This window comes from Leptopilina boulardi, unplaced genomic scaffold, assembly GCF_019393585.1.
Source record: "Leptopilina boulardi isolate dan_hultmark-lab unplaced genomic scaffold, ZJU_Lbou_2.1 LbouV2_362, whole genome shotgun sequence".
Taxonomy (NCBI): Eukaryota; Metazoa; Arthropoda; class Insecta; order Hymenoptera; family Figitidae; genus Leptopilina; species Leptopilina boulardi.
Window position 1 is genome coordinate 1496577 of NW_026137932.1, and position 26830 is coordinate 1523406.

At 24.4% G+C, this 26830-nt stretch overlaps 4 protein-coding genes across 4 annotated transcripts in view; 3 read left to right on the top strand and 1 right to left on the bottom strand.

Annotated features, from left to right (window-relative positions):
- The first annotated feature begins 1009 nt into the window (after nt 1–1009).
- On the top strand, nt 1010–1835 carry LOC127286760 (uncharacterized). Its single transcript, XM_051313339.1, has 2 exons — nt 1010–1232; nt 1463–1835. The coding sequence occupies exons 1-2, from the start codon at nt 1027–1029 to the stop codon at nt 1833–1835; spliced, it is 579 nt and encodes a 192-aa protein (XP_051169296.1). The 5' UTR covers nt 1010–1026.
- Nucleotides 1836–6693: 4858 nt separating this feature from the next.
- Nucleotides 6694–10002, top strand: LOC127286801 (odorant receptor 2a-like). Its single transcript, XM_051313392.1, has 5 exons — nt 6694–7076; nt 7187–7558; nt 8487–8691; nt 9008–9163; nt 9754–10002. Exons 1-5 carry the CDS (start codon nt 6703–6705, stop codon nt 9802–9804), a joined length of 1158 nt encoding a protein of 385 aa, XP_051169349.1. The 5' UTR covers nt 6694–6702; the 3' UTR covers nt 9805–10002.
- Nucleotides 10003–10481: 479 nt separating this feature from the next.
- Nucleotides 10482–15494, top strand: LOC127286802 (tetraspanin-2A-like). The gene is made up of 5 exons (XM_051313393.1): nt 10482–10760; nt 11342–11539; nt 11880–12056; nt 14692–14877; nt 15178–15494. Exons 1-5 carry the CDS (start codon nt 10665–10667, stop codon nt 15253–15255), a joined length of 735 nt encoding a protein of 244 aa, XP_051169350.1. The 5' UTR covers nt 10482–10664; the 3' UTR covers nt 15256–15494.
- A 9768-nt stretch (nt 15495–25262) lies between these two features.
- The window catches only part of LOC127286544 (uncharacterized), a 58073-nt gene continuing 56505 nt past the window's right edge, over nt 25263–26830 (bottom strand). Inside the window, exon 10 of the mRNA XM_051313002.1 lies at nt 25263–26623. Within this exon, the coding sequence (XP_051168959.1) occupies nt 26005–26623 (619 nt within the window). The 3' untranslated portion in view covers nt 25263–26004. The remainder of the gene's footprint in view (nt 26624–26830) is intronic.

Here is a 26830-nt window from a genome sequence, read left to right on the forward strand (position 1 = left end):
TCAAATTTTTTAAATAGGGTACAAAAAAAGATTTTTTTCAAAAGATTGGTATAAATATTATTAAATACATGGTACGTGTTTAATAACGATAAAAAGTAGAATTTCTAAGTTCTAACACTAAAAGTTATATATTTTAGGAAAAATATGTACTAAACTTCTTCTGAAAATGAAATATAAAAAACTCATACTAAAATAAGGTATGATATTTTTCTATCCCCTATAATATGAAACAAAATCATGCTTAAAAAAAAGAGAAAAAAAATTACATGTTTGCAATATTGTTATGAAGTTAACTTGTATTTTAATATGTAAATTGCTTTTGTAAGATAAAAAGAAATAAATTTCATTTTTTTAGATATACATACTTTGTCACAAACCAACTTTTCTTATAGACAAATCAATTTGTAATAATAGAGTATAAGAAACTGAAAAATAAGCAATATCTCTTACCATAACAACTTTTTCTTAATTATTTATATAAGCTTTTATTTTTGATGTTTCTCGTATATTATTTTATTGATTTAAAAGAATTCTCTATAATTTCTTAAAAGAAATAGAATTTGATACGGAGGGGAAAAATTTAATGAAAAAAGGGTCAAACAGTCATTGGAAAGCAACTCTATTTTTGCGGGCATAAAAAAATTTTTTTATTTGAGAGAACAAATTTATTTTCTTTTTATAGAAAAAAAAAAGTTTACAAAATACAAGTTTTTAAATTGAAATAATTTTCCTTTTTCTCATATATGTAAGTTTTATTTAAAGAATTACAATTTTTGAAAAAAAAAAAAAAATTATTTTGGAATTATTATTTGGAATATTTAAAAAATTTATTGTAGATAATCGCAAATGTTTCTTCGAATGAAAGATTCATTATATTTGGGTGAATATTCATATGCAATGTTTCAATATTGTGGATTTTGGAGGCCAGTTAATTGGAAATCATTTTGGAAGATTTTTCTTTATAATATCTTTTCCATAATTTCTGCAATGATTTATATTTTATTTAACATTTCACTTATTGTATCAATGTTTCAATTTCACGATAGTCTAGAATCACAATTGGAAAGTATTTTTTATTCTTGCGCATTTTTCACAACTCTAATTAAAGTGGCACTTTTATCATTAACACGTAAAACATTTATAGAATCAAATCAAATGTTTTTATCTGAAATATGTCAACCTTGTGATGCTGAAGAAATTGCTATACTAGAAGAATGTTCACGTGTAGGAAGGTATATGTTTGTTTTATTTTAATTTTTAGCAATATTTTTAAATTTGTAATGAAATGACAAAAAAATGCGATTTTTAAATTATGATTTTATTTTTAAAATGAGAATATCATTTTTTCTTCTCTCTAATTTAATTGAATATTATAGTAAAACTTTTAAGATGTGTTAAAAAATTGATTTAGTATAAATTATTTAAATAAAAATTAGTGAATTATTGTTATAAATAATTTTAGGCGTAATACACTTTTGTTTTTTCTCTTGGCACAAGTTAATGGACTTATTGTTTACTTGTCACCATTGGCATCAAAAAATGTCCTTCCGTTACCAGCATGGTTACCATATTCTCTTGATTCTAGTATTGCATTTATTTTTTCATATTTGCATCAGTCAATTAGTACATTTATGATTGCGACACTTTCAGTAGCCATGGAAAGTTTAGCTCTAACAATTTGTTTACAAATTTGTGGTCAACTTGATATTATAATTCATCGTTTAAATTTACTTCCCGAATTGTGGAAAAAAAATGATGTCAAATCAGATCCTTATGAACAAGAAATAGAACTCATTAAACGTTGCGTTAAACATCATCTTTATGTTTATACGTAAGTTAATAATATTAATATATTTAATGTAGCTTAAATTTTTTTCTTTTAAATTGTCCACTCATATTTATAAAGGAATCATAAAATAATTTAGTAAAATTTATTTTACAGTTTGGGAAATAATTTAAATAAACAATTTGGTCTTGTAATTTTCACTCAATTTTTTGCCTCAATCATTAATCTTTGCGCTATAATTTTTTTTTTTTTTTAATAATATTGATAATAGAGTTCAGAAATTGGAGACGCAATTAATTTTCTCAATTGGTATGGACTAACAATTAAAACAAAGAAAAATCTTATAACAATAATGATACGATCAGCAAGGCCTATTGAATTAACAGGTGCATCATTTATCACAATGTCAATTGATACATTTATGAAAGTTGGTATTACTATTATTATTTAATGTTTTTTTTTTTTTTTAATTATTTTGATATTTGTGCTAGAATTAATTTCTATTCTTTAAACGCAATAGAATTTTTGAATTTTAATAAAAAATTTTAAATAATTTTTTTTATTAATTAATTTATTGAAAATTTAAATTAGTTACTGACTTTTTGCTACATAGTTAAAACTAACGATTTAGTATAAAAAAATATAAAAAATTTTCTCTAATAAAGGAGCTCAAATTAGATATTATAGTGCCTAAAATCTACCAAAGAGGTAAATATAGTACATTTGAGTACCTATACATTTGAGTTAAATTTAAAGAATTAATGGAAGTTAAAAAATCCAAAATTCACGTTTTAACCGAAATTTCTAAATATTAATGAAAAATAGTATATAATTTTTAATTATTTACAATTATATCGGTTTATTTCAATGAACACAATTATTTTATATTTAAACTTGAATTTAAATAAATACAAAATTTTTCAATTAAAATGGGAATTGTTTTTTTAAAACTTTCATTAATTTATTAAACTTACCTCAAATGTATTTTTTGCCAAAATGTGAATTTTTTATTTTTTAACTTTCATTAATTCTTTAAATTTAAATTGAAACTATACTTTATATATACCTATCGATTTGTCTTGATGTAAGGAATACGATTTTATTATATAGGGTCAACCGGGGTAAATCCGAACGCTTTTAGTAAGTTTCAACAATAACATAAGTTTTTTTCTTTAAAAAAAAAAAAAATACTTCCGGTATTCTGGTGCATGAAGTTGTTACTTTACTTCCATAGAACAATTTTATGGGGTAGAAAAAATTTTTGATAAATTACAATCGCAGGAAACTTAGCGTTCGTATTTACCTCGATACTTTGCAACTTTCCTAAAATACCGGGGTAAATACGAACGCCACTGTAATTCAGAAAAATCTTAGGGAAAATAAATTTAAATTATTGCAATTGTTAAACTTATATAAAAACTCAAAAAAAATACGATAATAAACCTATTATGTAATAATGCATCATATATAAATACAAAAATCAAACAGGTTAAAAATTAAAATGCATTACACAATTAAAACCTTCAATAACTTTATCAAATCATAGCGGATTTTTGCAAAACTTGCTACAGAAAGTATTTTGGAGTGATTGAATGTAAATACAAAAATAAAAGTGAAATTTTTTAAATTCAAAATGGCGGACTTTCCTGAAACTTATTTTTAAAAATGATCAAATTTGCTAACTTCAAATTCGTAATCAGCGACCCTGAAACCCCCCGAGTAACAATTTTCGAGCGAATCCAATGAATTTTTTAATTCTCGTCCGCCATTTTGAATTTTGGAAAACTGACTTCAAATTGGTAATTAGCGACCCCAAAAACCGTAGAATACCAAATTTTATTAAGATCCTGAAAAACTTTTTTCAACAAACCATTTGGCAAAAAAATTGAAACACTCCTTCGAGAGAACAGAGATTAAGTTTTTGGCTTATTAATTATCCCTGGCGGATTCGATTTGCGTAATGTCTACTTAACTAAGTGGACTTTAGGTAGACATTAGGTAAACATGTAAAAAAACGTATAAAAAAGCTATTAATCGACTTATTATGATAAAAAAAAGTTGATAAAAGGGTAAATGAATGTTTATAGAGTAAATTCGTACAAAATTTGTAATTAATAAAGCCCCAGTAAAAAAAAAAGAATTGGGAGTAAGCGATAAGAATTGGTGGTAACTTAAGCTGAATGCGGTTTGGCGAAAAAACCGAATTGGAACGTTACTGTGAATTATTTTTTTCTTACCGTGAATTCTTTTCTCTTAAACATTTGAATTGACGTTGGTTTATTCGAGTTTGCATTATAAATGAATAAGAATAAATGTTTCGAAGTCTAAAAAAGCCGATTTGGAATAAGATATATATATTTTTTTAAAAAGAAATAAAAGTGAAATGTGATAGATTTACCGACAATATTACCATGTGAGTACTACTCATATGGTAAATTTATCATATGAACATTACTCACTTGATAAAATCGTCGGTGAATCTGTCACACTTCGCTTTCATTTATTTTTTTTAAATTATATATTTCTTATTCCAAATCGGCTTTTTTAGACTTCGAAGCATTTATTTTATTCATTTATAATGCGAACTCGAATAAACTAACGTCAATTCAAATGTTTAAGAGAAAAGAATTCACGGTAAGAAAAAAATAATTCACAGTAACGTTCCAATTCGGTTTTTTCGCCAAACCGCATTCAGCTTAAGTTACCACCAATTCTTTTCGCTTACTCCTAATTCTTTTTTTTTTACTGGGGCATTAAATAATTAATAATGAATGGAAATGTGCGCGAGGTACCTGATCAGTTCAGCTGTACAATTATTTTCGTGCTATTTTCATGAAAAGAATATAAATTAACGGCAAAAACAACTGATATTTATAAAAAAGTGTAAAATTGATTTAATTTGAGTGTTTGCAATACGAATTATTAAATAATAATTAAGTTTTTATCAAATGTGAATAGTGTTGTGAAAACCTGTGAAAACTAATGAGTTACTACATTACCGATCGCATATGATAATAAAAAGTTCACGATGAGTGTAACAAAAAAGCTCCAATTTAACCAAGTACATAATTTCCGAGATTGCCAGAGATGGCGCCACCAGTTTTTACAATACCCTATAACCTTAAATTTTTCTATTTAAAAATTTTTTCGATTAAAAAAAAATTTTTGGAAAAAAGACGATAAAATTTTTTTTTTTGTAGTTTTTAAAATCCTTTGGTCAGTTTTGAGATATTAATATGATAAATGAGCCTACCAAATTTTATCTAAATCCATTAAAACCTGTTAAAGTTATCGTCTAAACAAAAAGAGGAATCAACACACACACACATACACACATACATACATCCGGACAATTGATCAGGATATCATATAACATGTTTCTATATAGAGAAAAATTTGTTTCCGACACTTTGAAAATTTTTATAAACGAAAGGACTACAAAGCTTTCTCTACGAGGAAGCAAAACATTAAATTTTTTAAAAATGGCATATGCTGGTATTACTGCAGGTTTGCATGAATTACTGTGCATCGTGTGCACCAATTATTGCAACGCTAAAAGTGTTGATTTAGAGGTTAGGTTGACTGGATAGACGACAGTATAATAGCAGCATGAGAAAAATATACACATGCTCTAATTACTGTGACAGGTTCAATTGAAACTTGAATAATTAATTTGATAATATTCGAAATATACATCTTTTGTGAATATACATATAATATCAAATATCATTTGGAATAATTTTTAAAATCATTTTGAAACAGTTTTATGTTTTGAATTGATAAGTTTTATTAATTTTATAGAAACCGCAGTAATTGGGGCATCAGCAGTAATTGATACACTTACCCTAATTTTTCGTGAAAACTATGAATAAAAGTAAAACTAAAATTTGACCTTTTTTTTCTGCTCAAGAACATATTTAAAATATATTAATGTCGAAAAAAAAAATTGATTCATTATATAGGAAAAATATCGTACAACTTGTTTCGGAAATAAAATATAAAGAAAACATTATGCTAAAATAATAGTTTTAATATTTTTCTATCTCCTATATATAATGTGAAACAAAATCATGCTTTAAAAAAAAGAGAGATAAAAATTACATATTTGCAATATTGTTACGAAGTTAACTGTATTTTAATATGTAAATTGCTGCTGTAACATAGAAAGAAATAAATTTCATTTTCTTAAATATACTTTGTATGACAAACTAACGTCTCTTATGGACAAATCAATTCGTAATAATAGAGTATAAGGAACTGAAAAATAAGCAATATCTCTTACGATAATAACTTTTTCTGAATTATTTATATAAACTTTTATGTTTGATGTTTCTTTTGTATTTTTTTTTTTTTTTTTTTATTGATTAAAAAAAATTCTCGAGAATTTCTTAAAAGAAATAGAATATGAGATGAAGGGGAAAAAATATAATAAAAAAAAAAAAAAAATGGTCAAACAGTTATTGGAGAGCAATATTGTTAAGAGAACTCTATTTTGCAATTTAAAATAATTTGATGATTATTTGAGAGAAAATTTGTTCTACATATAGAACAACATAAAAATTTACAAGTTTAAACAAATTAATAAATTTGGTTCAAAAACGACAAGTTTTTAAATTTTTAAATTATTTTTTCTATATGTAAGTTTTTCATTTTTAAAGAATTTAAATTTTTTTTGAAGATTTAATACAAAAAAAGTCAAATATATTTAGAATGAAATTTAAAAAAAAAAATATAAACAAACTAACATGCGTCTTAAACTTTTTTTTTTACAAATTTACAGGATGTTGGATTAAAATATTTAGCAATTGTTATAAAAATTAAAAATTTTATCATTATTATTTTATTATTTACTAATATTATTTTAATATTATTTTTTTCTATTATTCTAATTTTAATAAAAAAAAATGTCTCTTGAAATGAAAAATTTATTATACTTGGGTGAATATTCATATGCAATGTTTCAATATTGTGGATTTTGGAGACCAATTAATTGGAAATCATATTGGAAAATTTTTCTTTATAGTGTCTATTCAACAATTTCCATTGTTATGTTTATTTTAATAAATATTTCTTTTTTTATAACAATATTTCAATTTCACGATAGTCTCGAAACACAAATACAAAGTATTTTTTATTCTTGCGTATTTCTTACGGCTCTAATTAAATTGTCATTGTTATTTCGTACACGTCAAACATTTATTGAATCAAATCAAATGTTTTTATCAGAAATTTGTCAACCTTGCGATGATGAAGAAATTGCAATAATACGAGAATGCTCTCGTATAGGAAGGTAACTTTTTTTTTTTTTTTTTTTTTTTTTTTTTTTTTTTTTTTTTTTTTAATGTAACGCTCCACAGAAAAAAGGAGTTATTTATAATTATTATTTTTAAATAATTTCAGACGAAACACAATTATTTATTTTTTTTTCATGCAAATTTCGGCATGTATTGTGTTTCTGCCACCTTTGGCATCAAAAAATGTAACACTTCCGTTACCATCATGGCTACCATACACTGTTGATTCTCATTTTTTATTTATTATTACATATTTGCATCAATCATATGGCTGTATAATAATTGCCACAATTTCAATTGCAATGGAAAGTTTAGCTTTAACAATTTCATTGCAAATTTGTGGACAATTTGATATAATTATACATCGTTTAAATTTACTTTCTGAATTGTGGGAAAAAAATAATATTAAATCTAATTCATATGATCAAGAAATAAAACTCACTAAACGTTGTGCCAAACATCATTTTTATGTTTATTGGTAAATTAAATATTATGCTATTCACCAAAAACATGCGGGTATAAAAAAAAAAATTATAAAATATAAAAAATATTTATAGTATAAAATAAATAAAATATGTACAAAAAAAAAAAAAAAAATTAACAAGATGGTAAAAAAATTTTGAAAAATAAAAATATAAAATGTTACCTACCTAGAAATCTATCTTACCGACTGATGGTAAAGAAATTTCTGGAAAAATGAAAATATAAAAAAATTACCGACACAGAAATCTACCTTACTGACTGTTAGTAAAGAATTTATTTTTGAAGAATAAAAATAAAACATGACGACACAGAAATGTACCTTACCGACTGATGATAAAGAAATTTTCTTTGAAATGAAAAAATAAAATTTACCGACATAAAAATCTACCTTATCGACTGATTGTAAAACAGTTTTTGAAAAATAAATTGAAAATAAGTTGCCTAAAGATTTAAATTAAATCTTCGGTAAAGGTTTAGCGTAAAATTTGTTTGAAACGGAAGATTTAATTTACATTTTCAGGCGACTTTTAAGCTAAACCTTTACCGAAGATTTAATTTAAATCTTCAGGCAACTTTTACGCTAAACGTTTACTCAAGTGCGGACATTTACACATTTACAAAACCTGTATTAACCTTTGCCACTAAATTTTTCCAAGTTGGCACGTACTGCTTCAATACAGGTTTAGGAAAACTTCGGTGCTGTGTGGTTCTCAAAACAGTTTTGAAAACGTTAGTAAAATTAAAAAAAAATTCATTACCATCAATCGGCAAGGTAGATTTCTATGTCAATAATGATTTTATATTTTCATTACAAAGAAAAATTTCTTTCCCATCAGTCGGTAAAGTAGATTTCTATGTCGGTAATTTTTAAATTTTCATTTTTCAAAAAACTGTTTCACTGCAATTAAAAATAATTTTTTCAGTTTAGGAGATAATTTAAATAAACAATTTGGTCTTATAATTTTCACTCAATTTTTTGCCTCAATGATTAATCTTTGTTCTATAATTTATAATTTGTCCAAGCTAAGTCCAACCGATAGTATATATTGGTTAATGGTTTCTTGCGTTGGCAGTTATACACTACAAATTTTTATTTATTGTTTTTATGGTGACAAAGTAACAGAAAAGGTTTGTTTTATAAAGAAATCATTATTTTAAATCTATTTTTCATAATGTAGAGAAAGCTTAAGGATGATGGAAGCCCTAACATAACCTCAAAACTGAAAAATGGTTTTTATAACATCAATTGGCGGAACGCAAACTACAAGTGTACGACGAACTCGTTGCACATTCGTTGCACATTCGTAGTTTATGGAAATACTTTAAACATGGCAGCGGATTTTTTTATCTTTTGTTTGCGTTAAAAACCATTTTTCATTTTTGAGGTTATGTTAGTGCCTTCATCCTCATTTAATATATATTAATTAATTTTTAATAATAATAGAGTGCAGAAGTAGGACAGGCAATTTATTTTCTCAACTGGTATGGTTTAACAATTAAAACGAAGAAAAATCTTATAACAATAATGATACGATCAACAAGGCCTATTGAATTGACTGGTGCATCACTTATCACAATGTCAATTGATACTTTTATGAAAGTTGGTATTTTAATTATTTTTATTTTGTTTAAAAAAAAAAAAAACCCTCGAATAACGAGTTTTAAACAAATCTAATGAATTTAAGGAGGTTCAACCCCTGAACATAACCTCAAACTAAAAAGTAGTTTTTAACAAAACTAAAAATATATTTAAAATTTAGTACATCCAAATTCGACAAATCAAATTGTACAATTTTGGAAAAAAAATTATTTTAAGATAAAATTTATTGTTACATAATAATTAATAAACATTTTGTATTTTTTCTTAAAAGTTAATGAACAATTCTAATTTTGATCAAATTTTTATAAATAATTACTCATTTTTCTCTTTGAAATATATTCTCTAAAATTCTAATTTTGTGTTTTTGTTAAATAATGATTTGTTTAAAAAATATAAAAAATAAAAATTTTATTTGTTTATTAACATTTGAACAAAATATTTTTAATTGTTTATTAATTATTATTTAATAACAAATTTTAATTAAAAAATTTTTTTTACAAAATTGTACAATTGGATCTGTCAAATTTGGGTGTAATGAATTTTAAATATATATATATTTTTTTATTTATTACTATATTTATATTTTGCAGATTATAAAATCAGCATACTCTGCATACAATCTACTAAAACGGCAATACTAAATTTAGAAAGCATTTTTTTTTTTTAAAACAAATTTTTAGGAAAATATATAGTAAGAAAAATTAATGTAGATTTATAAGCTCATGTTATATTTGTTTCTTTTTTTTATGTATAGAAATTAAAAAAATAAATAAAATGTGCATAATGAAATAAGTATAACAACTTTTCAATTATTATATTTATTAGTTCAACACTCTTAATAGAAATTCTGTCAATAAATAATTCGAATAAATAAAAATTCGATCAAATAGAAATTCGGGTTATGTGAAAATTTTAATAAATAAAAATTCGAACAAATGAATTTTTGTTATTTCATAAGTCTCAAAAAATTCTATTAAATGAGAATTAATTTTCGATATAAATAAGAATTTTTCAAATAAAAATTTGAGTAAAAAATTCTTTATAATAAAAATTCAGTTTTTTTTTTTTTTTTTGTTTATTTGGATGGTAAAAGTTTTATGCAAAGTTCTATAAAAGGAAGTTTATAAAATTTAATACATTTTAAGTTTGAATTTTTTTTTTGAAGAAACATATTGAATAATTAAAAAAATAAATAAATAAAAAAGAGGAAAAGAAAAAGAAAGAAAAGAGTCGTGATTCATTTTCTTGTATGATGACAATAGTGACTCGTTTTACTATATCTAGGGCGTGCTTATCCGGTTATCAGATGTTTGCAGAAGATAATAAATGCCATGACCGTTTAGTGGTACCTGTCGTTCCTACGATGATCGTTTCATTGAAACAATTCACAGATTTTTTTTCAATTTAATAGTTTTTCAAAAAAAAAAAAAAAAAAAGGAGAAAAAAAAATTTAATAATTTTTTTCCCAGTGGATTTTAGTTTTAAAAAAAAGAAGTGAAAAATGGTAGTGAAGTCCGCAACAAGTGGACCAAATTTGATTGAAAAACAAATTGGGTGTATCAAATATACAATTTTTTGTTTTAATATCGTCATATTTGTGAGTAACTCTTTTGGAATTTATATATCACACATATATGAGATAATTTTATAAATTCCTTATATATATTTTTTTCAATATGTCATTTATTTTTTACATTATTTTTGTATTTTTTTTATAATAAATTAGAAAATATTGTTCCAAAACATTTTTTTTTCTATTCTATTATTTTTAAATTAATTAATTTCAAAATTATTAAAATAATTTCTATGACATAAATATTTCATGAAAAATTCATTTTTTAATTTCTATTTATTTATCTTTTAATGTGAAATTTAAAATGAAATATTCTAATTGAAAAAGAAAATTAACAAAAAGTGAAGTTTGAAAATAAAAAAGGATATTATTTTATTTTTAGTATACAAAATTTTATAATAAATATAACAAATATTTGTTATATTAATAAAAAAATAATAATTATTATTATTATTGTTGTTAATATTTTTTTTTCATTTAATTTAATTTATTTTATATTATTTATTTTATTTCAAAGTTATTTTTTAAAAAATTATGTTAATAAAAATTTTTCTCCTTAATTTTTGGTGACTTTTTTTTTAAAAATATACATATTTTATTTTTAGCTATTAGGATGTGGAATGTTTGGTTTATCAGTATGGTTACGAGCGGATTCAGGATTTCAAGATTTCGTTGATTATCTTGATATCGATGAATTTTATATTGGAATATATTTACTAATTTTCACATCCGTTGTAATTATGATAATTGCTTTTATTGGATGTGGAGCAGCATTAATGGAATTCATAACTGCTCTTTACGCGGTATTTATTTTATAATAAAAGCACTTTAAAAAAAAAAAAAAAATTAGAAAAAAAACAAAAAAAAAATTGTTTACAAAACATTTTTATTTAAATTAATAGATATAAATAATAATACAAAAAAAATAGTCTATAAAAAAAATTTATAAATATAAAAAATTGAAATTAGTAAAATTTATTTAAAATTAATTTCTAAATATTTTTGTTTTCTATTGTTAATTTAATTAATTAATAAATAATAATAATAATTTAGTAATAATAATAAAATTAGCTTTTTTAAAATTAAATTTTTTTTATTTTATTTATTAATTAATTTTATCAAATAAAAAATTTTACTTTTCAGTACATTGGACTTCAAGTTTTGTGTTTTGTATTTGGCCTGGCAGGAGCAGCAGTTCTTTTAAATTATTCAACATATGATAGTGATATTCAACCTCTTATTCGAAGATCAATGACTACTTTAATTTCAAATTCTCAACATGATGATGCTTCTCGAATGCTCAGGATAGTTCAAGAACAGGTAAATATAAATATAAATAAAAAATAAATTCAAAAATTTAATATAAAAAATAATTAATTTTTTTATTTTAATAAATTTCAAAAAAGAAATTCTACTTTAATTAAAAAAATTCTTTTAAAAAAAAATTCCTCAAAAAGATCATCTAAAAATTAAAAAAATTACATTTTTTTTGTTAAACAATTAAAATTTTTAGCTGTATTAAATGAAAAAAAATTTCGAGATCCAATTTGACTGATTTTTGAATAATTTTTTTTTAATTTTTCTGATTAATTGTTAAAAAATAGCTCACGATTATTCAAATCATAAGATTTTAAAAATAACTTAACTTCAAACTATAAAGTAGTTTTTAACAAAACTAAAAATATATTTAAAATTTAGTACATCCAAAATCGACAAATCCAATTGTACAATTTTGGAAAAAAAATTATTTTAAGTTAAAATTTATTGTTAAATAATAATTAATAAACATTTTGTATTTTTTCTTAAAAGTTAATGAACAATTCTAATTTTGATCAAATTTTTATAAATAATGACTTATTTTTCTCTTTTAAAGATATTCTTTAAAATTTTGATTTTATGTTTTTGTTAAATAATGATTTGTTTAAAAAATATAAAAAATAAAAATTTTATTTGTTTATTAACATTTGAACAAAATATTTTTAATCAAATTCAACAAACAGAATTGTAGAAAATCTTTTAAAGAACAAAATGAGCTGTTGTTTGTAAGAATTGCATAAAAATTACAATTGTTCATTAACTTTTAAGAAAAAATACAAAATGTTTATTAATATTATAATTTAACCCTTTCGTTCCCAAGCTAATCTGAGAACATCAAAAAAGAAAAGTGCAATTGTTCTTACAGTTTTTCGGGTCGCTGATGACGAATTTGAGGTCAGAATTTCAAATTTTTAAAATTCAAAATGGCGGATACAACATGGCGGACAATTTTTTTTAAAGTTATTAAATCCGCTCGAAAATGGCTACTCGGGGGTTTTTGGGGGCGCTGATGACGAATCCGGTGTTAGTTTTTGAAAATTCAAAATGGCGGATCCAATATGGCGGACGACTTTTGGAAAATCTAATGCAATTCGCTTGCAACTCGTTAGTCGTGGGTTTTCGGGGTCGCTGATTACGAATCCAGTGTTAGTTTTCAAAAATTCAAAATGGCGGATCCAATATGGCGGAATAGTTTTGGAAAATCTAATGCAATTCGCCTGAAATTTGTTACTCGAAGGTTTTCGGGGTCGCTGATTACGAATCTGAAGGCAGATTTTAAAAATTTTTATAATTCAAAATGGCGGATTCAGCATGGCGGATAAAATTTAAAAAACTGACCCAATTCGTTTCAAACTCGCTTCCCGAGGGTTTTTTTTTTTTTTTTTTTTAAATTCGTCTACCATATTGGATCCATCTTTGAATTTTTAGAAATTTCAAAAATCTAACTCCAGATTCATAATTAGTAACCCCAAAAACCCTTGAGAAGCGAGTTTGAAACGAATTGGATCATTTTTTTAAATTTTTTAGGCCATGTTGAATCCGCCATTTTGAATTATGAAAATTTTAAAAATCTGCCTTCAGATTCGTAATCAGCGACCCCGAAAACTTCCGAGTAACAAATTTCAGGCGAATCTAACAATTTCAAAAATTTGTCCGCCATATTGGATCCGCCATTTTGAATTTTTGAAAACTAACACCGGATTCGTAATCAGCGACTCCAAAAACCCCCGAGTAACGAGTTTCAGGCGAATTGCATTAGATTTTCCAAAAAGTGTCCGCCATATTATATCCGCCATTTTGAATTTTTGAAAACTAACACCGGATTCGTAATCAGCGACCCCAAAAACCCCCGAGTAACGAGTTGCAAGCGAATTACATTAGATTTTCCAAAAGTCGTCCGCCATATTGGATCCGCCATTTTGAACGCAACTCGTTAAATGTAAACAAACATGAAAATGTACGTAATTATTGACAAATTTGCGACAGCCATTTTTTAAATAGAAAATAAAAATTTGTTTTTTTTTTCTATGTAAAAATGGAAAATTCATATATAAAGCTAAAGCCTGACACCGTATTTGACTAATAATATTATAATAATTATAATAAAATGAAAATTACACTGAAACAACAATTTTCTCAAGGTTACGAAAAAATGACCATTTGAGTATATTTGAGGCACGGACATTGAGAACTCTAGATGGGAGAAATAGTGTTGAAAGGGGTAAAAAATCTAGTCTCTGTCCTCTGGTGGGGGTATAATTTTAAAATTTTACCCTTTCCAAGATGTGACCGTCCAATCGCTCAACTCTTTCTCCCACCTATGTTCACAATGTCCGTGCCTCAGATATACTCAAATGATTTTTTTTTCCTAATCTTAAGAAAATTGTTGTTTCAGTGTAATTTTCATTTTATTATATAATTATTAATATATACAGTGTCAGGCTGTAGTTTTATATATGAATTTTCCATTTTTACATAGAAAAAGAACAATTTTTATTTTCTATTTAAAAAATGGCTGTCGCAAATTTGTCAATAATTACATACATTTTCATGTTTATTTACATTTGACGAGTTGCACCTGACCTTAAATTTGTCAAGTGGATTTCGAAAATTTTTTTTTTAAATTACAACTTTATAGATTGGATGTTGTGGTGCTGATGGTCCCATGGATTATTTGACATTGCTTAAACCACTGCCAACTGAGTGTCGAGATACTGTGACCGGAAATGCTTATTTCCATGGATGTGTCGATGAACTAAGTTGGTTTCTTGAGGGAAGGTCTGCATGGTTAGCAGGATTGGCATTATCTCTTTGTATGTTCCATGTAAGTTGTTAATAAAGAAAAAAAAAACATTTGTAAAATTAAAAAAAAAAAGTTTAAAAAAATTTCATTAGTTTATTGTTCTATTTAAAAATACTATATAAATATTTATAATAGAAAATATTAAAAAATGAATTAAGAGTCAATTTTTTAAAAATGTTAAAATAAATAAATACAAAAAATATAATATGTAATTATTTATTTAGACATTTTTTATAAAAAATTTTCTCTGTTTTAAATTAATTTCTGTATAATTGACATTCTTTTTTCAAAATTGAATAAAATGAAAAACAATTTTTACAGGTTGTTCTAGGTGTTCTTTCACTTATTTTAATTCAAGCAATTCAAAAAGAAGAGGAAAGTGCAACATTTAAACGTTAATAAATTTTTAACACATTTTTATAAAATAAATTTTTTACCTGAATTAATTTTTTTTTTAATAATAATAATAATTTGCTAAGTATAGAATTAAGTAATATATATTATTTATAAAAATATAAATCACACACATACTACAAATCTTTTAATTGATAATATTTACAAATTAAAGAATTTACTTTTAAAGGAACAAATTTTACATGTATATACGAAATTAAAATAATACAAATATTTGAAATTTACTACATTTTATATTTTTTTTATATTTTTATTTTTATTTTTCATTTCTATTGAAATTTTTATTATAACTACATGTTCAACGATGACTAAGTCACGTTTTTAAAAAAATAAAATTTTAAATTAAAAGTTGTTTCTAAGTATAAAAAATATTCATATAAGTTTCAAAAATAAATAATCTTTGCTTTTTTGAAATAATTTTTTATTGTAATTTTCTGAAGCGTGATATTGTCAAAAAATTGAATGAAATTTCAAGGTTTTATGATTTTATACACTGAAAAAAATGTTGCCGAGAAATTCAACTACTATTGGGTAGTTGACTAGAAAGTAGTTAAAATAACTACTTTTTTAATTAATTTAATCATGTTCACGTAGTTAATGTAACTATTTTTAAAATGTTAATAAGTAATAGTTGTTTTTACTTAAATATGTAGTTAAAGTACAACTACAGGTCGATAGTAAAATTAACTTTCTTAAGGTAGTAAAAACAAGTGGAATTGTAGTCAACTCAAAATTTGAAGACTAGTAAATCCAACTACTATTCACCAGTTATATGAAATGTAGTAAAAGGAATTATTTTCTTTAATTAATATATAACTGCTTTTTGAGTAGTAAATTTTGCTTCGTCTGGAGGAAGCTATGTAGTCCTTCAAATTATGAAATTATTAGAAATGCACCAAACAAATTTTTTTCTATTTATAAATGTCATATATAAGTCCCTGATCAATTGTCCGGATGTATGTATGTGTGTGTGTGTGTATGTGTGTGTGGATCCATTTTTTTGTGAACACGATAACTTTAATACGTTTTAACGGATTTGGCTAAAATTTGGTACGTATATTTGTCACATCAATATCTCAAAATGGACACAATGATTTTAGAAAATACCCACAAAAAAAATTTTTTTGGCATTTTTTCAAAAAAATCGATTTTAATCGAAAAAATTTATTGAAAGCAAAATTAAAGGCAATACATAGTAAAATCGTATTCCTCATATCAAGACAAATCGATTGGTATATATAAAGTTTATATTTCATTGAAATTTAAAGAATAAATTAAAAAATTCAAAATTCAAAAATTCATATTTTAGTTAAAAAAGTTTTTGTGAACACGATATCGTTAATACGTTTTAACGGATTTGGCTAAAATTCGGTATGTACATTTGTCACATTAATATCTCAAAATGAACACAACAATTTTAGAAAGTACCCCCTAAAAAAAAATTTTTTTTACTTTTTTTCAAAAAATCGATTTTAATAAAAAAATTGTTTCAAAGCTAAAATAAAGGCAATACATATAATAATCTTATTCCTTACGTCAAAAGAAACTGATTGGTATATATATAAAGTTTAGATTTCATTTAAATTTAAAGAATAAATCTTTAAGGAAGAATTCCATTATTCTTCTTCTAATAATTGAATTTTTCAGTGTTTGAATTTATAACAAATTTCTTTTATAAACAAATTCAACAAATTCAAACTAAAAAGATTGAACCGGAATCTGCTGTAACGGAAAAAGCGATTATACCGGAATCAGTCGATAACAGCAATAAAACGGTTGAAAGAGTGGAAAAGGTGGAAAAAGATATATTTTTTGAAATCATTTATCATATTTTAAGAATAATATGTATATAAATTATTAATTTATTACTTCCTCCAAGAGGAAGCAAATCTTTTGCTTTGCGCAATGAGGAAGCAAAATGTTCATGAAATGAACATAAACTTCTTTTATAAAAAGGGACCCCCATCTTGTTTTATTAATTTCTATGATTTTATAGGCTTCAATAAAATTTCTTGTTGTAGAATTAACAAGTCGTCTGTAATTAAAACTACTACTTTAAGTAGTAGATTTTTACTATTTTAATTAATTCGATAAACTTAAAGAAGATTTTTGATGTATAATTTACAAATCGTTTCCAGTTAAAACTACTACTTTAAATAGTAGCTTTAACTACTTAAAGTGGTATAATAGGCTTTAAGAACATTTTTTTTGTAGAATTAACAAATCCTTTGCAATTAAAACTATCACTTTAAGTAATAGATTTTACTGGACTATGAAATTAAATAACTTATAATATAATTAAAAGATGAAAAATTGACAAGTCAAAACTTAAAAAGGATAGTTATAGCAACTAATAAAAGTAGTAAAAATGACTACTTTAAATCGTTAAATTACCAATTGGACAAGCAGAAAGTAGTCTTCGAGTAGTTTGCAGACTGTCGTAGCGAGCGTTAGGGTCGAGGGTTCAATTCCCGTCGGTTAGAAATTTTCTCTGTTAGGTACATAATCGTTAGGGCATAAAATGAGCTTCAGTATAGGAGAGAGGATGAGAAAGTCAATTCTACTGATAATAAACAATTATAAATAAAAAATAATTTTATTTTCATATTTTAAATAGTAAAATTTACTACTTAAAGTAGTAGTTTTAATTGCAAAACATTTATTAAATGTACCAAAAAAATGTTCTTAAAGCCTATATTGAACCATTTTATGTAGTAAAATCTATTACTTACATCTTGAGTTGTTTTAACATTTTTAAATTGAGTTAATACAATTACAAAATGTCATTCTACCAATTAAATTTTTAATTGGTTTAACTATTTTTATATAGTTAATAGAACCGTTTAAATTCAGTTGAGGACCTATTGTACTACTCAGAGTAGTTAAAAATTAGTAAAATCTACTAGTTTTTTTTCAGTGTACTTTATGAAAATTAATTAATTTAACGCGTCATAAGTAAATTAATTAATGGTTTTACATGAAGTATTTAATTAATTAAAAACTAATAAATCAGTATATCATAGCAATTAGGTTAACTTGCAGTTAAGTGAAAGAAACTTTTTTCGCTTATATAAAATGAATATGGGCATATCTCTAGAACTTTTAAACTTTATGTTATCGCTCATTATGATACCTTAAGAATTTTTTTAATAATTTTTCAATACCACAATTTGATCAATTATAGGGCTTTTTAAATGTATCATGCGTTATATATTTTTTTAATTATGTAGGAAATGACGAACGTAAGTTAAAGTGGTGAAATCGACAGTTTCTAGTGTGTGATAGTGACTGTTTTTTTTAGTTTATAGACTGTAACTTTTTTAACGAAACATTGTGTGTCTTGTGGCTTGCAATAGAAGTAGGTGAGAGTGTAAAGAACTAAAAAATCCATGAAACAATGATGTGCCTCAAATTGAATAAAAACTATGTGTAGCTTCAAACTTGCGAGACAACTTTTTCAAAATTTCTACAAGTTAGCAATTAAACTGATATAACTTTTTTAACGAAGGTTTTTGAGTATATTTAATATAGTTGGAAAGAAAATTTGATATAATATTTACGAAATCTGAAATCTTTTTATTGAAACACAAAAATGTCAAATTTTAATAAGCTCTTTATCAATTTTTCTAACCAAATATTTCAAATTTCGTAATTAGAATTGTATAAAATGAAATAATTATTTCAGATTTTGATATATTTGATATGAAAATTGAAAAAGAAATATCAAAGTTAACGAGATTCGACGAAATTTGCCGAAGTTGAACGTTCGGAATTGCCCGATCCTCACCGAGTGGTAACGAAGACTGACGAAGCTCTTTAGACAAGCCCCTTTTTACCATTATCTTGATACAGACCTGAATTTCTTTTATATAATTAATTTCGAAGATTTTACAATAAATCAGTAAAAAAAATTGTTCTTCAAAAAATAATAAAATATTTAATTATTTCCCAATAAATAATGATTTTTATTTATATTTTTAAACATGTTTTGATATAATTTCACCTTTCTCATAAGCAGTGAAAAATATGTCTGGTTAGTATATAAGAATGGTAACATCAGTTTTTCACATGAGCGTAAATTTGTATATGAAGCGTTATCCTGCGAATGTTATACGTATTATCGTTAGTATAGGTTAGGAATGAAAATAAGCCAATCGATGTAAAACAATGCGGTGTGTGTGTGTGTGTGAATTTAAAAGTTCATATCCTCGTCTATCCTCGAGATGAGAAAGAGATAAAACTTAGGCGTAGAATCTATTGGTGTTTCTGTCGTCATCTGTCACGACTGAACCACTTCGAATTTTTAGTATAGTTTTAACAAATTTCGAAATAATCTTTCCAAATTTTCATATAAATTTAGTAAATAACGAAGTGCGCGTCGGTTTAACTTACTTCTGGTTTTTCGTATAAATTTATCAATTTACGAAATAATAATTTCAATTTCTGGAATATATTTACTAAAAAGACTATTGGTAAAAATATACCGATTTTCGTTATCAAACCCAAATGTTCCGCGTTTGAAAAAGAGAATACTAAAATTTCCTATCAGATTTATCAAATATTGCTACTAAATTTCTTTCCGTGTATTAACTAATAGATGTGTTTAAATCTGGCTGATATTTCTCACTCGAAGGTTTTTGGGGTCACTGCGACTACTAATCTGAATTTTAAATTTTCCAAAATTCAAAATGGCGAATCCAATATGGCAGACGACTTTTTAAAAAAAATTGATCCAATTGGCCTGAAATTCGTTACTCGGGGGTTTTTTGCATCGCTGACTACGAATCTGAACTTAGTTTTACAAAATTCATAATGGCGGATGACTTTTTACAAAATTGATCCCATTGGCCTAAAATTTGTTACTCGGGGGGTTTATGGGGTCGCTGATTACGAATCTGAACTTAATTTTTCAAAATTCAAAATGGTGAATCCAAAATTGCAAACAAAATTTTTTAAAAATTAAATTTTTCAAAATTCAAAAATTGTTATAAACTACATGACATACATACATACTTATGAGTTAATAAGCCATAGGACATAAAATTTTCGAAACTGTAGCATTAAATCATTTTAAAGGTAACAAAAAGTAGTAGCGACCCATAGCTCAGTGCCGCTCAGTTAGACGAAATTAATTTTTGACACCGGAATCGGAAAGAGCACACTCAAGACCTATAGAAAATGTACCTCTCGTAGAAAATGTTGACCGATTTACTTAAAATAACGTAGCCTGAGTATGTACAAAGAATTTTCAGTTTTTGGGCGTTAATGGGTTAGTATATGTCCCTTGAACGAATCTCGCACGGCAGAAAGGTGAACTATATTCACTCGTAATTCATGAAATAGAGCCATAAAGTTGCTACTAATAACGTTAATACAGTGATATTTTAACGCTTGGGAATTTTCGGAACTATTTTAAGATAACTTTAAGCGTTTTTGTTAAGAAAATGGACATACCATAATCGCTAGTATAGTATTGGAGCGTTTAAAGTAAGAAATTTCTCTCCGTGGCACCGTTACTCTGATGGTGAGAGAATTCTTCACCAATTTGGATTTTTCATTTATTTCTCTTAAATTATATAAAATTATTATTCCATAATTTCAGTATTCAAAACATAAATAAAAAATTTTTTTAAATAGTTAAAACATATTTTTTCTTTTTGTAAAATTAATGTTACATAAATATTTTTTAATAATAATAATAATTTTTAAATTTCAATGCATACTGGGAATTAAACGATCTCCACACAGCACCCAAAATACCCTGAAACTTGACAGAGGGTGTTTTCGACGTTGGCACTCTAAGCGCTTTGAGAGCTCGAAAAGGTTCTCAACCACATTTTATTATTTTAGTGTATTTAACCTAATTTAACCTAACCTAATTCAATGCAATCTTCTCATTACGCTTTCATGACCGGTGAAGACCACGCTGTTGCATCATGGAGGAAAGAATAATTTTAAATGGTTTAGTTTTAAAGAACAATAAAACATTATTCAAGAATAATGGTCGCATTTTATGCGACGTAACGAACGTTGATACGAGTAAGTGTTAATTTTAATGTAATATTTAAATTTTTTATTTATTTATTTTATTTATTTTATTTTTTATTTATTTATATTTATATTTCAACAAGATTTTGCACAATTCCTATAGCGTTAACGTAATTGACTTCAGGGTTTAAATTTGTCATTTTTGAAAATTTTCCGTTATTTACTTTCGCACTCAGAAAATACGCTCGGTTTATTAAACAAGATTGAGAAACCAGAGCACAAGCACAGCCCGAACGCATCCAATTTCAAATAAAGCATGCAAATAACACACCCTTTTTTGTGCACATCACCTAAAACTGCAGCCCGTATCACAAACATGTCACTTTTAGCATGCTTTAGCCAATCATAATAAGTTATGGCTAATCATAATTTTTAATATTGGTTGAGAACCACTTAACACTTTCAGAACACTCAGAGCGTCGACGTCGAAAACACCCAGAACCTCACATGGCGAGGTTAAGAAACTTTAGTGGCAAGGTTCATACAAGTTTGTGTCGATATGTTTAAATGTTCACATGAAAAGAATATTCACACGAAACTTTGAGGAAATATTACACATAAATATTCACGTGCAATGTTCAGTCAATGTTGTGTCAATATTGAATTTTCGCCTAGTTATGAAAATTTCGTTTACTAATGTAATAAGTATAGGTGAATATTGACACAACATTGACTGAACATGGCACCTGAATATTTATAGTGTAATATTTCGTCAAAGTTTCGTGTAAATATTCTTTTCATGTGGACAATTTAAACATTGACACAAACTTGTATGAACCTTGCCAATGAAGTTTCCTAAACTTGCCGTGTGAGGCTCTGTCAAGTTTCAGGGAATTTTGGGTGCTATGTGGGGAGTTTCTCATAAAAATCAATGATTATAGTTTAATTTTATTGTAATTTTATTAAATATAATATTTACTTTTTAGAGAAATTTTAATTTTTCAAATATAAGTATTTAAGAGAATTTCATTTTAAAAGAATTATTACTTAACAAAATTTTTAGTTATCAAATTTTTGTGTGACAGATTTTTTAATTTTAATTCTTTTTATATTCAACTTTTTTATTTTAAAAAATTCGTAGGTAACGATGAATGTATTTTTGAGAAATAAAGAAAAGTGATGACGATAATTGTAAAAAAAAAATTTTAAGTATCTGGTACCAATCTTTATGTGTACGTGCGTAAAAAATTTTTCTTTTGAGACATGTAAAACGTGATAAAAAAATAAATTTTATAGTCGTCGATGTTATAAATACTACTGGGCGCATGCACAAAATATTTTTAGTTGAAATAAATAATTGAATTCTCGAAGAATTTTAATTAAAAAATGTTAAAATAATTAAATTTTTTTGTCTCTTTATTTACAAAAATGATAATGTACACAATAAAATAAAACTAGTTTCGTAAATAATATTTTTTTTGTGATTTATGTACAATATAATTTCGTCATAAAACCAATATCTATACATATTCTATTTTTTTTTTCAATAAACATTTTACAATCTGAAAAAAATAATAAGGACTTGGTTTATAAAAATTACATACATATATATAAATATAAATGCTAAATAAGAACACTGTCATCATCACTATATATGTCGAATTAGACGAAACAAAATAATTACCTACTTTATTAGCAAAATAAGCACCTTCATAATAACAATAAAATAACTGCGATTGAAAATTGAAATAAAAATATCAAATTACACGACTGTTTAATTTATGCAACTTTCAAACAATTTCATTGTTTGAATTTCATTTTTTTTTTTTTTTTTTGTTTGCTTTTAGAAAAATATAACTTTTCAATTTCATTTATTCATTTTAATATTAAAAATATGAAAAAACTCAATTTTTTTTATTAAAAAAATTGCATTGAGTAATAAATATTTTTTTAAAGAAGCAATTGAAATTCTATTTTAATTGCGATTGTGTAATTTCATTTTCAGTTTTACTTTTATTATCACTTTTAAGAGAACATTCTCAGTAAAACTAAAAATTAAACGGAAAGAGAAAATGAAAGTCAAAATGAAAGTGAAAGTTAAAATGAAAATTAATTAATTTAAAAGTTGCAACAATGTTAATGTTAAACTAGAAGATTATTCTTATAAATAATTATTCAACTTAAATTAATATTGTAAATTGAAAAATAAATTCATTTGAAATGAAAAGTAATGTCAATCGAATATTTCTCGTATAAACAGAGAGTAGCGTAGGGATGAAAAAAAAAAACCATCTATTCACCCTTAAACATAATTACGTTTAAAAATAATAAATAGACAATTATTAATTGTAAAATTATTTCTAATATATCAATGAATTTCACATGTGATACATGGTAAAAAAATGTATTGTTTAAATAATATCAAAAATATTTTAGAACATTTAGCATTGAGTCAAAAAAAAAAAAAATTCTTTTTACTCTATTAATTCATATTTAAAAAAAAAAAAATTATTAAATTTCTCAAATGATACTATTATTATAAGGTGACAATAAATATTCCTCAGTCAAAATTAAATTTAATAATCTCTGAAAAAAATTTAATAAAGATTAAAATAACTTAAAATAATTAATTCTCTTTCTATAACTAATATTTTTTTTTTAAGAAAAATGTAATATTTTATGAAACACTACCATACTATTTGAAATTTTCTTTAAAAAATATATGTATATTTTTTTTTATTGCTATTCTCTGTTAGTTTAAACTTATTTGAACATTAAAATTGCTCAAAAAAAAAAAAAACCATTAATTTACATATTTTTGTAAAACAATTTTTTTTTATTAAATAACATTAATTATTATTATTTTTTTGTGAGTTAAAGAAATTTTTGAAATAAATTAATTTTATTTATTAATTTTCTACAATTAAAATATAAATGATAAAAATAATAAAAAGATATGTGCCAATTTTTTTGAGCAATTCTATTGTAAAAAAAATTCATATATTTGGACTCTATTCTTATTATTTGTGAATACAACAAAACCAATATGGCCTATGTGTGCACTAAAAAAACTAAACACATGCGCTAACTGAGTTTAGAACAATAAAGGGACATTACGATATTTAAAATTTATTTTCGAAAATATAGAAATAAAAAAATTTTTTTATTGATTAAATATTTTTTCGTTTATTTTACAAAAAAAAAAAAAATTTATGCTTAATATTGCATTCAATTAATTTCTAAAAATATAAAAATATTAATGAAAAAATTTATTGCCCTAAAAAATTATTGTTAACAAATTGTTTAAACAATTTGATTTTAATTATTATTATTTAATTTTCATTTTAATAAATCGTCATTTTACGATAAATTTTTGGTTTTATTTTTTTTCAACAAATAGTATAAACAATTAAATTGTAGGTATTATTATTATTATTATTATTATTTTATTATTATATTTTATTATTATTTATATATTTTTTATTATTTTAATATTATTTTATTATTATTGAAATAATATTAAGGAAATTAATTATATTTTTATAAACAAATTATATAAACAATTATTGCAGTTCATTGATTTGTTAAAAAAATTAGAAAATTTAAAACTAAATCTTTTTTTTATGATAAAAGATTTGATTCATATTTGATGATAAACGTCCTTTAAATATAATTTGTTTAAAATAATAATAATAATAATAATAATAATAATAATAATTTAAAAAAATTTTTATCGAAATAATTCAAATTCAGAATAGAAATTTTTCCATAATAAATTTCGCAAAGTATAATTGTTTATATAATTTGTTTATAAAAATAATAAAGTTGATTGCAAAGTAACTTTTTTAATCATAATGTAAGGATTTCATAAAAAATTTAGATTTAAAAATTTTTTTTATTTATTTTTAACTAAAATCATTCTTAGAATATAATTATTCATACAATTTGTTTTAATAATAATAATAATAATAATAATAATAAAAATTATCACAAGACAATGCGGTTTAATAAACAGAGCTTTTTCGGAATTTTTAATTTTTTTAACTAGAATTCATTGTGAACTTTAATTGTTTGTATAATTTGTTTATAACAATTGTTTAAAAGTAAAAAAATTTTTTGTTACTATTTATTGTAAGAAATTATTTACTATTTCTTAGAGATTAATTATTATTTCCTAGAAATTAATTGTATATATGCATTATTAAGCAATTAAAAAACATTTTTTTTTGTTTTGGAAAATTTGAAAAAGTGTTTAAAAAAATTTCTATTTGTTTAATTCACTTTTGCATTGAAATTAATAGTTTAATGGCATTGATTTAAAGAATTGTTAATAGTGATTTTTATGTTCTGGACCCCTTACAAATTTTTTAATAATAACTCCACTTTTTTTTTGTTTAAAAAACGAAAAAAATTACATTAAAACAAAATTTTTAGGGGGCACGGAATATAAAAATCACCCTGTGTATCGATGACAATAAATTAGAAAAATTAGTGTCATGAATAGACTTAAGAAATAATCCAAATAGTCTGCAAACATTCTAGGCCTAATTAAAAATCTCCGAAATCAAACAAAATTTTTTAAATAATTCTTCTTGATATCTCCATCGGAATTTTTTTTATAGTAAATCAGACTGAAAATACTCACAAATATTCTATACGAATTTCCCTTTACTGTTGCAAAAACACAAAACCCAGTTGTCAAAAAAAAAAAAAAAAAAAAAACAATCTTACCCTAAGATCGTTCGTTTATCCAACGAACGGAAAACCAGGATAACCAACAGGTGGATAATATCCGGGAAAAGCTGGTACTGTTGGTTGAAGGGCAACTGTGGACGTGACATATTTTGTCACTTCAGTTGGTACAACTTTTGTGGAATAGAGTGTCGTGTACGCTGTTCTTGCACCGAATGTAAGTTTCAAAACTCTTGAATCGGAAACAGTGGCAACGGTTTGTGTCACAACTGGAGCACTAGTGACAGTGAATTGTTGCTGCTGCTGCTGGAAAATAGGAACCTGTGGTACTTGAGGAATTTGTGGAATTTGAGGAACTGGCGGCGAAAGAATTGGAGAAATTGTTGTTGTTCCAAATTCATAGGACGTTCGCGGTATTGTACCAACTGGTTTTGATAGTGTGGAGAAAATTGTATTTCCATTATTCACCAATGGAATTACATGCGATTCGTAGATTGTTTCCAGAACGACATATGGCCGTGAAGTTGTAATAACTTGCGGTTGTGCTTGACCAAACAATTTTAAAAGTGCCAATTGTTGTGCTTGATCAGGAGTAAATTGCGATTCAGGAACAGGCGATGAAGTTACTGCCGATGGTTCTTTTGCTGCTTTTGATGCAGCAGCTGCTTTCATGCTGTAAAAATGTTTTTGTTCATTAGGTTCTAACATATCCAAAATAGCAAGTTTCCATGTCACCTAAAATTTTACACAATATCATTATTTCGATAATATCCGGTTAAAATTTCACACTGATTTTAGATTAAATACAGACAGATCTCTTCAAAAATTGTACGAAAATAATACAAAAATGGTGCGATCAGCAAACAGTCCGAATTGAAAA